This window comes from Camelus bactrianus, chromosome 4 (assembly GCF_048773025.1).
Source record: "Camelus bactrianus isolate YW-2024 breed Bactrian camel chromosome 4, ASM4877302v1, whole genome shotgun sequence".
NCBI classification, from domain to species: domain Eukaryota; kingdom Metazoa; phylum Chordata; class Mammalia; order Artiodactyla; family Camelidae; genus Camelus; species Camelus bactrianus.
In genome coordinates this window covers 57,642,864-57,658,076 of record NC_133542.1, presented here as the reverse complement: position 1 = coordinate 57,658,076, position 15,213 = coordinate 57,642,864, and the positions used below count along the sequence as shown (strand labels likewise).

General features: G+C 38.6%; 1 protein-coding gene across 6 annotated transcripts in view; it reads left to right on the top strand.

Annotated features, from left to right (window-relative positions):
• Positions 1–15,213, top strand: part of LPAR1 (lysophosphatidic acid receptor 1) — a 134,341-nt gene that overhangs the window by 70,337 nt on the left and 48,791 nt on the right. For all 6 annotated transcript variants that reach the window (XM_074361983.1, XM_074361984.1, XM_074361982.1 and 3 more), the window contains one exon: positions 11,277–12,024. In XM_074361983.1, the coding sequence (XP_074218084.1) occupies positions 11,277–12,024 (748 nt within the window). The remainder of the gene's footprint in view (positions 1–11,276; positions 12,025–15,213) is intronic.

The following is a 15,213-nucleotide window of genomic DNA, read 5'->3' as shown; positions in this document are numbered from 1 at the left end:
TTATAGGTTACCTTTCAGGTTATTTTGCAGTTTATCCATTCTCTAGTTGACAAATACTCATGTTGCTTCTACCGTTTTGATAGTACAACAGAGTGGCAGTGACAGTTCTTGCAAATGTCTCCTTAGGCACATGTGTGAGTTTTACTAGGGTCAGAATCTCTCAGTCACATGTGTGAACGTGTCTGATTTAAGTGATTTTTGCCAAAATGTTTATCAAAGCAGTCGTACTGAATTTTACTTCCACCATGATTGTCTGGTAATCTTCACCAACTCAGTATTTTCAGATGTCTTAAATTTTGCCCACCTGATGGAGTGATTAATTGGATCTGGCTGAAGTTTGCATTTGACTTTCTCTGATTCCTTGAAAGGGTAATTATCTTTTCATGTGATGATTGGCCTTTAAGATTTCTACTTTAGTGAATTGCCTGGCCCCATCTTTGCCTATTTTGCTATTGGATTGTTCGACTTTTCCATCTTGATTTGTAAACTAAGCCTTTTTTATGTGCATTGCCAAACTCTTTATACTATTCTTCTGCTTTGCTTTTTGCTGATTAGAAATTCGTTTGCAACACAGAGATCTTGAATTTTTAATTTTGTCCGTGTTTTGGTCTTGTTTAGAAAAATTCCCCTATGCACAAGTTATAAATATATTCTTTATTTTCTTTTTACATGTGTCTTCATATCACCTGAAAATGACTTCTGTGTATGCTGTGGCATAGATGATTTATTTTATTTATTTTTTTATAGATGAACAGTTATGCTGTTTTTCCCCATTGATGGATATACAAGCCATGTCTCTTATATCAAGTTACCATGCAAGTGTGTATTTCTGGTTCTTTATTCTACTTGACTGGCTATTCATGTTTTTCTGTGCCAGTATCATGTCTTAACTGCTATCACTTTAAAATAAAATGTACTTATCCATAGAGCATCTAGTTCTTTGTCTTCCAAGTTATCTTGCACACTCTGGTCCTTCGGAACTTCTGTAGCAATGTTCAGGGAGCCTGTCAAGCTTCATCTAAAACTCTTCTGGAATTTTCATCTTACTGCATTGAATTCATCTATTTTGGGAAAATTGACGTGTCAGCATCTTGCTCTGCCCGTGAAATAGTCTCTCTCCATTTATTTAGGTTTTCTTGTAAACTTTTCAATATTTAGCCTTATTCCTAGGTACATTAGACCTTTTGTTGTTGTAAATGTGTTGTCCTTGAAATAATAATTTAAAACATTTTTTCTGGTGTTTCTGTAGGAACTCAGTTGATTCGTGTAGCTTAATATTTAATCCAGCAACTTTACTAAACTCTCTTAATGCAGTTTGTTTATAGATTATCTTGCATTTTATATATAACTGATTAATCATTTGTGAAAAACAGTAAGTTTTTCTTTTCCAGTTCTTTACTCTTTTTCTTTTTCTTGCTTTATTGTTTTGGCAGTGATCACCAGTACATGCTAAAAGCAACTGGTGATTGAATCAGTTTATTTCTGCCTTAAAAGGGAATACTTCCATCAAATACGACCATTGCAATGCATATACCTTTTGCCAAGTTAAAGAAGATTCCTTCTAATCCTAGACTGGCAAATTATCATGAAAGGGTGTTTAAATTTACCAAAAGCATTTTTCCATGTCTACTGAGATGATTTATTAGCCTTTTTTCTTTTCTTAAATTTGTCTATGTGGTGAATTCTATTACCAGATCTTTTAAATGTTAAATCATCTTTATATTGTGAAATAAACCCTATTTAGTCACACTTCTCTGTCTCTCCCCTTGTCTCTCTCCCTCTCTCCCTCCCCTGCCTCTCCGCACCCTATTACATACAGAGATAGAGATACAGATAATATATTTAGGCACTCTTCATTTATGTTCTTAAATAATACCAGCTGGTAATTTATTTCATTCTTAATCTCCTTTTTGTTTTTGTAACATGGGTATGCTGGATTCATATAAAGATAGCCAAATTAATTGAGAATGTAAAATCAAAGCAGTAATATCAAGTAACCTTAGGCAGGTTTCAAAACAAATGGAAGTAAAATGCTAAACCACAGTAACATGGGAGTGGAGACATTGGAGTGAAAGCTTATCAAGGAAAGAGGATTACCTTTAGACTTCGTCAAGTACACATGTTAAAATATTAAAGGTAAGCATTAAAGAATGGAACTAGAAATGTAATTGGAACCAACTGAAGTGGAAAAGGGAGAAAAATGCAAAGCTCAGTCGGTTCAGGTTTGCCTTTAATCTGATATACTTGGGTCCAGTTCTACGGTGTACTGTTCTGGCGGTTCTCACACGTGGTATCCTTCCTGTGTGCTTTTATCCTTTGGGATGATGAATTCATCCTCCGTGGGGCTGATCGAAGAGAATCCTGTGTGTCTCCGTTGAGGTCCGGCCCGCTGGAGAGGTTTGATGCTTGCTAGTGCCAGGCACGTGGAATGGGAGGGGGACAGAGGTATCACAAGCTAAGGACTGTGGTTTGTGTTAATTTCTCCTTCTGTGGCTTGTCACCCTTGGCAAAAGATCTAACTTCAGATTCCGTCTGTGTGTGATTTATAGACTAGGGGCCGTGATTTCCAAAAGGAGTCTTTTAATTTATTTATTTCCCAACCTAGAGCCTAAACTGAGATAGACAAATGTCCTTGTTTTCCCCAGTGCAACTGGGTAGATTAGTTTTTCTGACCTACCCTTTTACTGACTTGGAGATCTTTGAGTCCTTAGCTTAAGGATTGGGTCTCAGTCCTGTCACAGCCTCAGTCAAGACCGAGGGCTCATCTTCTTTTTCCCAGTAATAATTAGTGCCCTGTCTCCATAATCTGACCATCTTCTGCCAGGGCAGCCTGTCACCTCAGTTTGCTCATGCCTTTTAGCATCCAAAACACTACTTATGTTTCTCTCCAGCGTGTCTTAGCGTGTTTAGTGTTTTGTTTTTGTTTCGTTTTGTTTTGTTTTGTTTTTTTCCATTGCTTCCTCTTAGGACCGACTCAAAATTCTCTCGGAAAATTCTGCAAATAGGTCACCCACTTTATCGCACAGTGTTACAAGGGGCTGTAACAGATACAAAGTTTTCATTGATTTACAGTTTGTTTTCCATAAGTTCTCTCTTACATATATGTACATCATATTCGTGTGCATGGTTACTTTATAACAAGTAGCATTTTATGTACTTTTCCAGGTAGACTTCAAAAAAATCTAGTAGTTGGATATTGAGGATATTCAGCCACTTAGAGGATTCTAACATTGAAATATTTTTAGTTTGTATCAGCATTGTTTTGTGGCCTATGTTTTGGATTTTTAAAAAAATTGTTTCCAATTTGAGGCTCTAAAAAATGTGAGAACTATTTCTTTTTTTCTTAAGAGACTTAATGGTATTTAATCAAATTCTATGCTGTCTCTTTTCAATCTTTTTTTTTTTTTTTGAGGAGGGGAGGGAGGAAATGTGTGGAAATTCTGGTTATTTTAGATTTAAGAACTAGAAGTGAAGAGATCTTGACAGAGACCTTATTTTACAAATGAGAAAATCACCACTTGAAGTTATGAGACTGACAGAAGACCAGATTAGCTGGCGAGCATCAGAAACAGGAAGACCTCCTCACCCACCCCTTTAACGGAAGTGCTTTAATGAAAGTGGGAAACCAAGTTGATTTATATCTTATTACTGGTTCTTTACCCATCATAGATTAAAATCTCTCTTTAGGGCATCTTTAGTACAGTACATATTTGCATTCTTATCTAAATACTTAATAAATCATAGAAGTTTAACTACTGGGCTGTGAGTTTGTGCCAAGTGTTCCCTTTTCCACTTGGCTAATGCATATGTAATTGTCTTTCAGGAGATTAAAAACCACACTGGATGGGCTGTGAGTGGCCACACAGCAGACCCTCAGGTGTATCATTTTGGTACCCCTGGGAGGCATAGCCTGGGGCAGTGCCACACTGGTGCCTGGCATTCCACAAACGTTTGTGAATGTGTCAATGAATAAAGTGTGTAGCAAAGATGAACGCCATCTGTGCCTCCATAGGGTTTAGGCTTGGCAGATTTGTTATGACCTCTTTTGAGATCACACGATACGGTGAGGGTGAATTTCTGCGATCTGGAACATCTCTGTTCTGTAGAGCAGCCAACCAGGCCTCCTCCTTCCGCCCCATCATCATGAGATGTGATTGGTAGATGTGGAAAGGACATGGAGGTGGACGACTCTTTCTAGCTTTGAAGACAGTTTATTTTTGGAATCATTCTATTTTTTGTATATATATATATATTTATTGAAGTATAGTCAGTTTATCTTGGAATCATTCTATTTTATGTACATCTTTGTTTATTGGGCAGGACCAAATTCTATAACTTACTACAGAGAAATTTCTAATTATACTGATTGCAATTTTAGAATAAACTTTAAAAGAGTGTTGAGTTTTGTCTGTTTATATTTTTGTTTCCCCCTAAATTTCTTGCAATAAGTTACTACTCTTCTAAGGAAGAAAAGAAAATCATTTAGAGTCTTATCTATAGAAATTTCACAAAATTGTCATTCTGTATACATTGCTTTCCTCCTACTTTTTACTCTGTTTTTCTCCAGTAATATGAAAAGTAGTCATCTTACTTTTAGTATATTAACTGCTCAGTTTGGTGGTTTTTGAATCATCATATTGAAACTTATTTTAGAGAATTATTGTTATAATTTAAATATTATGTTTTGATTCATACCAGAGAAATACAAAAAAATTAAGATATTTGCGTACTTCTGTTCTGCCATTTTCAAGTTCTTAACTGATAGTGATTTTAATTCCAGATCATTATGAAATTATTGTTTTTATAAAAAGTATACTTTCAAGAATTATTTTTGGTTTTTGCTTTGTCATATAGCCATAAGAAGAACAGTAACCTAGACTCAGGTTTTGTGTATTTTTGATGCTTGCTGCCAGTCTTTTCAATCTGTTTTTTAATTGTTTTACTTTATTATTATTATTATTATTATTATTTTTACTTTTTTTCGTGGCGTACTTGGATTTGCATTTTATTTGGAAAGGAAATGCAGATAATGATCTTTCTGAGCCCTCACATCTCTGGGGCTGTTCTTTATTGTCCCCATAGGACATCACCAGTATAGTTGGTCGAGGAATTTATGGATTGCAAACATTTTCTCCTTATAAAGGAGATTTTAATAAGTTGAAGTAACTGCTATAAAGGAGATTTTGATTGCTTGTGGTCTGTCCTTTGGAATTCTACAGCAGGAGCTTGATGATAACCTATTTTCTCTATTTCTCTCAATAGTTGGTTTGTTAGCTTTTTGTTTATCTTTAAAATATTTTTAGCATTTTGACCTTTACCCCTGAGATTCCAAAAATCTAACCGAGCTGTATCTAAATTTTGGTTGATTTTAATGAACTCTTTTGTAATGTATATAAACTTCAGCCGGTAAGCTGAGGTCCTTCTTTCGAAGCAGTAACTTTTCTGACTGTCACTAAGCTTTGCGTTAGCCTTCCTTGGAAAGCTAGTTCTGTTTGGACTCTTTTCCTACATGTGCCTTGTTTTCCTTTTGTTCTGATCTCTGACCTTCCTCTCCGAGCGCTGAGCACATTTCTTAAGTTAGGTTTTCTCCTTGCCATTTCAGTTTTCTGGAATTTTTATACTTCCTTTTCGTTGCCTGAATGACTGTTTTGAATTCAGAAATTGTTTTTCATCTCTTTGGAGGGCACAGTAAATGGAGTTCTACAGTTGTCCGTTAACATGCTTAATCCCGGAACCAGCAAGTACGCTAATTTACAAGGCAAAAGGGACTTTTCAGTTGTGATTTAGTTCAGGATTCTGTGATGGGGAGATTATCCCAGGTTATGTCGGTGGCCTCGATCATAGGGGCCCTAACTGTGGAAGACGGAGGAAGAAGAGTCAGTGTTAGAATGATGCCGTGTGAGAAGGTCTTGACTGGCCATTGCTGGCTTTGAAGCTGGGCCAGGACACACAGAATGTGGGTGGTCTCTGCAAGCTGGAAAAGACAAGAAAAAATTCTCTACAGCCTCTGGAAAGAAACATAGGCCTGCCAACACCCCAATTTTAGCTCAGTGACACTCACTTTGTACTTCTGACCTCCGAGACTATAAGATCATAACTTTATAGTTTTAAGCCTACTAACTTTGTGGCGATTTTTTACAGAAGTGGTAGGAAGCTAATACAATCTCTATGTAGTTATCCCTGAATTTTTTTTGTCTTTGTAATGGCTTGCTCCATTTTCAGTGCTAGCACCCTAACAAAACACTTTGAGAATGCAAATCAGAAATACTCTAGCATTTACTCTTTTTCATCCCCCACTTTTTTTCATAAATCTGCTTCAGGGGGACGTGTTTTCTGTTATTCTGTAGGATGGCCACCTCCTCCTCCAAGATTGCTTTCTCCCCATTGTGTTTGATAATTTTTTTTTCTGTTTGCTATATCATTTTAACCATGACTACCTTAACAGCTTGTAGTCCAATCATAGTTGAGTTGGATTCTCCCAGAGCTTGAGGTGGGTTTCTGCCTAAATCTGTCAGGTCATGAAGAAATTAAAAAAAAAAAAAAAAAAGAAAAAAAAAAGCCCACTCACACTACCCTGTGCTATACAGTATAATCTCGTTTGTCTGTTCTACAATTTTGAAATCCTGTCTGTCCCTTCCCACCCCCTGCCCCCTTGGCAACCACAAGTTTGTATTCTATGTCTATGAGTCTGTTTCTGTTTTGTATTTATGCTTTGTTTGTTTTTGTTTGTTTTAGATTCCACATATGAGCGATCTCATATGGTATTTTTCTTTCTCTTTCTGGCTTACTTCACTTAGAATGACATTCTCCAGGAGCATCCATGTTGCTGCAAATGGCGTTATGTTGTCGGTTTAGTTACAATTTTTTATATATCCTTTGCAGAAAGGAGATTTGTGAAGTGTAAACATTTTTGAAATTATCTTTAATTTATGAAAGCAGTCAATATATATTTAGCATTGAATTTAATAGCTGGATGCTATAGGCAATGACAAAGAAAGCTAGAATCTCTGCCGTCAGTGCTTACAGCCTAGCGTGGGGAGGTGTCAATAGATAGTTAAACAATTATTACACCGTGTGGCAAGTGTTGTTACTGGAGCAGTTCAGGAAACTGGTTGGACACACCTTGCGCAGACGTGGGAAGATCTAGGGAGAATGACTAGAAAGAATAATATTTTAACTGGTACAGAAGAATGAGTATATAAGGTGAAAATTGGGGGAAGATTGTTTTAGGCTAGTGGTACTCAAAGTGTGACCAGCAACATCAGTGCCATCTGTCCCTGCTTCCCCCCCGATCCCCCAGCTCCCAGATCTACTAGTCAGAAATTCTTGGGATGTGGCCATCAGTCTGTGTTGTACAAACCCTCAGGGTGCTGATGCAGAAAATCACAGGTCTCACCGACACCAAGAACCAGAGGTGAGAGAGAGCACAGAACATTGAATAGAGCCGAAGCAGGAGGGTTTGAAGTTGTTAATAGCTTGAGTTGAGGCTGGAGAGGCAAGGAAAGCCTGATGAGGTGGTTGAAGAGTTTAGATTTTTGTCTTAAGTGCACTTAGAAGCCATTGAAGCATTTTTAGTCAAGGAACAGTTGGGGCAACTTTATCTTTTAGAAAGATTACTAGAGAAGAGATGGGCATTAGGTAGAAAGAACGCCTGGGACGCCAGTACAGTGATAATGCTGGTGGCCAAGAGGATGGAATAGTAGACACATTGAGCAGGCTTAGGAAGGAGAATTTATAGAGTTTGGTTACTGATTAAATGACGAGCGTGAGGGGAGAAGGAATTCCCAGGTTTAGCACTCAGGCCACTGGAGAGAGAGTGGTTCTCTCGCCTGTGGAATGGAGAACACAGGAGGGGCAAGTTGGAGATCACTAGGAAGGTTGTAGGTTTGAGCTCAGTTTTTGAACACAGAGACAGAAGTAGTTAGGTGGCAGTCGGTTAGAGAGAACCATGGTCAATGCCTAGTGCTCTGGAAAGAAGTAGAGGTTAAATAGATAGACACAGGAGTATTTGCAATGTATAAGGTAACTGAAATCTTGGAGGACATATTAGAAAACTCAAAGTATGATGAATGAGGATATAAATAGTGTGGAGACAGTACTATTGCACAGTGGATGAGGAACCCTCAGAAATGACTGAGAAGGACCAGCTAGAGAGAAGGATGAAGACTCAGGGAAGCATGATGTCATGAAAGCCAAAGAAAGAGAATTTTCCAACAAAGAGCCTCTCAGTCACATATCTAATACTCTGAGGAGTTAGTAAGGTGAGGACTGAAAAGTTTCCATTGGAACAGCCTCCAGATTGGTGCGACTTTGGGAAGTTACATGAAACTCAAGATTTGACTAGAGTGGATTTGATGGAGGGGTCAGGGGAGAAGCCATACATTAGGTAATGGAGAAGTTAGTGTGCAAGAGACACTAGCCAGCCATTGGCTCTGAAGGGGAAAACAGTCAAAGCTGGAAGGCCACCATGAGGTCCTGTAGGACTTTCTTTCGCTCCTTCTGTCTTTGGTAGAGAGGAGGCTTTCTTGAATGTGGATAGGAAATATTGAGGGAGAGGATGAGGAGTGAGGGAGGAATGGAAGATAGAAAGCAGAGAAAGGAAGGAGTGTATAGAACAAGGCTGTGAAAATAGTAGGAGTGGATGAGACTCAGAACACCTGGATGGCGAAGGGTACACCTTTCCCTTTGTAACAGAAGGGGAAGAAAGGATGGCTTCTCGAAAAGGTAGTTTTGTCCTTTTGGTGGGAGAAAGGTAAGAATTCCCATCTGATGATTTCTAATTTTCCTTTTTTGGCAACTACTGTTGGAGAGGGCAGATGGGGCTCAAAGGAGAATAGTAGATGAGCTTAAAATAGTTGCCATGAAGTAGATACAGAATAATAGGGAGAAAGTCAGATTTCTTGTGGCATTTAAGTCTCAGTTGAGGCTAGACATCATGAATTTGTAGCAGAATCAATCTGCCAGGTGGATTGATTTTCTCTAACATTTCTCAGAAGCCTTGGTGTAGGTGTGGATGTGGGAACCAGTTGCATTCTTCCACAATTGGTGTTATTCTAAGAAATTGTTGCAGAAGTACAGAGGAAGAAGTAGATTAAAAGATGAAGGTCTGCTTCCTTATCTGAAATTACAGAATTCAAGAGGATCTGAAAACTAATGATATTTTTCTTAACTCAGTGGCAAAACTTCCTCTGAATGAATTGATGTGAGGCTACTTATAACCTTTATTTATCAAATTGGTGTATATATTCATATATTTTGCTCTAGAAATAATGTGTATCACTGTGGAGTGCTGCCCCAAATTTTGATGAGGCTGTTATAGCATGTATGGATTATCCCCTGTGTACCCCTTCTTAAATTCAGAAAAAATTCTGAATTCTGAAGGACATCTGACCTCAAAGCCTTGAAGAAGAGAATGCATTAAGCAAAAAAGAAGTTGAAACGATGAACTATGGAATCTAACCTGGATAAGGAAAAAGAGGAAGATAGGGAGGGTAATCCACTAAGAAAAAGTAGGATGCTTAAGGAAATAGATGACTCTAAAGAACTGATGTGTTGGGGATCAAATGAGAAATTTGGGAGAATGGGAAGTCTGGTGAGTAATCAATGTGAATAAAGGGATTATATCCAAAGGGAGACAGTTCTGAGTAGTTACAAAGTCCAGGGTGTGACCATGGGAGTGGGAAACTGAGTTGTAATGGAATAGAAAGTCATTAGAGATGAGGTCAAGAAACTGAGAGGCAAGAAAATTAGGTGAGTTACGCACAGTAATTCATAGATTTGGAGTGGAATGGAACACACCCCAAGACAAATTCTCAGATCGCCAATGAATGGGGCTCTGTGGAAGGCACGTGAGATACCAAGGTGTGTAAGACAGTCTCACTCTTGCCTGGACTATTATCTTTTTAAGAAGCAAAGTGATACATAATTACACAACATGGTGAGAGTAGTGATTATAGAGGCATGATCTAAAAAGCTAATTAAAGTCTAAATTAGGAAGGAGACCCTAGATGTCTTGATGAGTCAGAAGACTAACCATTCAAGAAGAGTTTCACCCATTGTTTGGGAACTTTCTGTGTTTGGTAAACATTTATGCACACCTAAAGATATTCAATAGAATATCAACAATAGTGGTTAAAACTGTCATATTTGCTAAGTAATTTATTAAATGCAGTGCCAGAATAAAAAAAAATTGGGTATGAGCTGTCTTCAAGAAATATTCTCTAATTTTGGGAGTCCCAGACAAACTTAAGGCTTTAGGAAAAGTGATTTATTTTATTTGGTGTGTAATTTTGTAGTTTCTTTTTTCGGTGACTTTTTATTTTCTAGTTTTGCCTTAATAGTTTTATTGACTGCCCTATATTATTATATTATGAAATTCCTCAATCCTTTCTGGATTCGAGTGAGAGTATGAATAATTAATAAGCAACTATTTTCTAATCGATGATGTTGAAAAATAAGAAAACACATAATGAGACATTTTTAATCACCCCATATTTTAAAAGATACAGTTTATCTAATCTAAGTGTACTACACTTTTTGTAGAGCAGTGTGTCAGCTGCTCTTTGGACGTGACTTTAAGTAACGTATTTCTTATGTCCTCCAAAAAGAGAAGAGTTCTCCAACGTTAGAGACGAGTTGACAAATGCTATTCTGCGGTGAAGAGTCGTGGGGGTAGACCACAGGAATGTCGAACAGCAATGCTGGCTTTGGGCAAAGAAGTTTTGATGCGTTGTGACCTCTTTGAAATGTTGAGACTGATGGTCCTTGTGGGGACTTGCATTACAAGAAGTCTGACACAGATTGAACATACTATGTGAGAATAGAAATGCAGAATAATAGGGCAATAATTCCCTATCTATAAACCAGCTATGTTTACGATTCCCTAAATGACGGGTCAAAATAGATTTGCACTATGGCAAATATTCCAATTGCAATGCCCTGCAAAATCTGAACTGTCTCATGTATTTTAAGCAAGGTTTCTGGGTCGTGTGGCTTTTCTAGTAGACTTCAATGACATGCAACCACCAAGCGCGGACCTTGTCATTTGTTGAACTCCAACTGTCTTTAATCTTGAGGACACTAAGTAAAACAGTGAGAACCCTTGGGGTTTCAACATAATCATAGAATATTACTCAGGATCAGATTTTCAAATTCTTTCCCTTTGGCCTTTTCTTTTGCCACATTTGCCGTAGAGAAGCCGTATGTTCTCTCTCCATCTTTACATTTGGATCTGTGGTTTTTCTCTTTTTTCCCATCTTTCTTCCTTTCTCTTTTAGTTCACAGCCATGAATGAACCACAGTGCTTCTACAACGAATCCATCGCCTTCTTTTATAACCGGAGTGGAAAGTATCTCGCCACAGAATGGAACACAGTCAGCAAGCTGGTGATGGGACTTGGAATCACCGTCTGTATCTTCATCATGTTGGCCAACCTACTGGTCATGGTGGCAATCTATGTCAACCGCCGCTTCCATTTTCCTATTTATTACTTAATGGCTAATCTGGCTGCTGCAGACTTCTTTGCTGGGTTGGCCTACTTCTACCTGATGTTCAACACAGGACCCAATACCCGGAGACTGACGGTCAGCACGTGGCTCCTACGTCAGGGCCTCATTGACACCAGCCTGACGGCATCTGTGGCCAACTTACTGGCCATTGCGATCGAGAGGCACATTACAGTTTTCCGCATGCAGCTCCACACACGGATGAGCAACCGGCGGGTGGTGGTGGTGATTGTGGTCATCTGGACCATGGCCATCGTGATGGGTGCCATACCCAGCGTGGGCTGGAACTGCATCTGTGATATTGAGAATTGTTCCAACATGGCACCGCTCTACAGTGACTCTTACTTGGTCTTCTGGGCCATTTTCAACTTGGTGACCTTTGTCGTCATGGTGGTTCTCTATGCTCATATCTTTGGCTACGTTCGCCAGAGGACTATGAGAATGTCTCGCCATAGCTCTGGACCCCGAAGGAATCGGGACACCATGATGAGTCTTCTGAAGACTGTGGTCATTGTGCTTGGTGAGTTTTGTCTTGACTGTAACTTACTTTACGAATTCTCAATGTCTTAATATAAACCAGATGAATTTATGGTAGTGGTAAACGACAGTATGAACATTCACTGAGTATATATGCAGGAATGACAAGGGGATGAGGCACCATTATATCAAATATCTGTGATGAAGTCAGCATCCTAGTCTTTCTGTAATTACAGAATTGGTTTCAGGGAAATCATGTATCAGTGATGTGATATAAATAATGATGATGTGGAAGATACGGTTGACGAGCTTGGCAATGAAGTATTGAAAATACCAGCATTTGAAGGGTTTCCTTACAACCCAAATTGTGGAACTTTTGCCTGTGGTCTCTTGATTACAGATTCTCAGAAAATGACCTATGCTTTCATGTACAGTTACTTTTATGAGTCTATTTCTAAACAAGATGTCTTTCACATCCTGTAATTTTTACTACATACATGTAGGTAAGGTAAGTATTATATCAAGATATTTTGTGTAAACTGACTGCACAGAATAAGTTGGAATTAATACCATCCCATGACAGTCATCTTTATGAAAACGTATGTTTTCTTTCCATTAATTTTCTGTTTTTAGGGTTGGAAGTTAATTCATATTTTAAGGTGAAAAGCGAAATTTTATTTTATGTTATATATACTCAGATAACTTTTGCCTTTAAATAACTATTGTTTTTCCTGGATGAAGAATTCATGGTAACAATCAGCAGGAATATATTTATTCATTTGTGTATTCAGAAAATAGTTAAAGAGCACCTCCTTAGTTCCAGGTCCTGTGCTGCTCCTGGAGGTGTCCCCAAGAAGAAGACACATACACGACGTTTCTTTTGGAGTCCAGAGTGCCTATTTTAAAAGTTCACCCAATGAGTATTTTAAATAATGACCCTATTGAATTATATTTTCTCCATGGATTATATTCAGGTTAATGTTTGATCACATTTAAAGAAAACATTTTGCAAGTTTTTCAGCGTTTCATCTTTCCCCATGGAAATTCAGTGGAAAGTTCCTCTAATGCTCTTTGCCCCAGTTTGTAAAGCAGTGTTGCGTGGATGTCACCTGGGGTTGTATGGTTCCTCGGAAGCTCTGGGAGCTACATTAATTTTAGCCACAGGAAAGAGATAGAGCCCTGATGATGGCTAGACTAGCATTCTGATTGAGGCATGGGTCCCACCTATTTTGGTTAGGGTGAATGCCTCAGGGAGATAACACCTGGGTGTCCTGATTGTGACCTTCTGGTAGACCTTTACGCATGAAGACCAGGCCTTGGGATTGCTCGCACGACCAAAGCCCTGTCTGTATCTAGCTGGTACACTTAGATAGTATCCCCACTGGGACCCCCATCATCTACCCAACAGAGCTTAGGAGACGTACAAAAATGATTTCTCTGTGTTTAATTATCAACAAAAGCCTTGATCATACCTGTGCCACAAGGACACATTCTCCACAACATGGATGAAACACATCTTCGTTTCCCATGGATGCCGCTGTTGTATGAAATTGAGTAATGTGAGATACTTTACTTCTGTATCAACTCAGATATTTGTTTGCTGATGATCTGAATCATCTGATTTAGACTGAAACTGAAATGAATATTCAGCCATATTCATTCAGATTTCAGGTTGAAACTTGTCATAGGGTGGGTGCACTTTTTCTATTACTGTCTCAAGTATTGCTTATAGTTCGTAGAACCACCAGCAGAAAATGACTACTGAACTTGGACTAGGAACCTGCCAAGTTCTTGTTTTAATTTTGACTTGTATAAAACCCAGCGTTTTCTGTGTGTAGTATGCTTAATGATTCATGGAAAATTAATTTTTGTGCCTCATTGGATGGTTTTGCAGGTTAAATAAGAATTATTTTGAGGGTTAATGGGGTACCAGTTTCAGTGTACACTAGCCCTAAATGCCCCTTATGCCCCACCACACCAACCCCAAACTTGAAAATAATAGAAGTAAGGCTGCCCTTGGAGGTTAAACTAGTCAACTCTATAGGGACTGAATACACATAACTGTCTCTGGAGTAAATGGCATTATTTCTATTGATGTGTGATGGAAGAAGTTTTAGAACATGGAAAACTTCAGTCAGCGTGATAGGTGAAGAAATTTGGTGAGGCAAGATGTATGTGAAATTCTCATATAGGAAGGAGAAATTAAATAAGCTGCCTTTTAAAGAAAGGCAGCAAATGGGAGAATGGGCAGGGGTCAGAATAGCTAATTAGCAATCCTAAACAACCCAGTGTTTGTCAAGGTGGTGCCTGGGTACCATCCACACAGTGTCCTCCCCTGCGTGAATTCTGTGTAGTCATCGTTGCATGGTAAGAGATAGATTGGTCTTATAGGAACAAGAGTTCTAGTCTACTTGAAGCTCTTCTCATTGTGAATTAGTTTATTGGCAATCAGGTTTTTGGAGGTGCATGTTTGGTTTTTAATACCTGTCTTCTCTGCTGGATTGTCAGCTCTGTGACAGCAGGCAGGGGTTGTAATGATGTATTGGCCACTTTCTCTAGATCACCTGTCAGGATCTGGCACAAAGTAGGTGCTCATTAAATAACTGTTGCATAAATGAATGTGGTGACAAAACCAATTTTTGAGCCCTCAAAACTGAGGCCCAGGGAGAGCCACACTAAGAATTCACTAAGTTAAAGCCGCTTTGTTCAGCTGTGGGGCAGAAGCCAAACCCAACTCACTCCTATTCCATTTTGTGCCTTCCAGTCAAATACAGCAGCTCAGAAATTGACTGGCCACAATGGCTGTGCAATAAGTAATGTTTATTCATTTATTCTGGGGATGTTTATGGCTTGATTACATGTGTCAGATCTTGCGTTTTCATTTCACCAAGTCAAAATGACCTCTGAGTTTTAAATCTGTTTAGTCCTCAGGATCACCCAAAGGATTTGTTGATCAACAATTTGTATTTCTGGGAGTCAACATAGAATAAATAGATCATCCAGGTTTATGATGGCGGTACCAATAGCAGTTTTTAAGCATAAGGTTGTGTATAAGCTGCTTTTGAGTGAGCACTGGATCCTGGTACTTTTATTTGTCAAACACATGTAGCATTAATCATGTGCCCAGCACTACTCTACCTTAGAAATTAGGATTTATAAAGACCAACCCTGTGGAGTCTACGTAACGTTATCTATTCGTTAGCTTCATTTCCCAGAGGTGAAAACTGAGGCA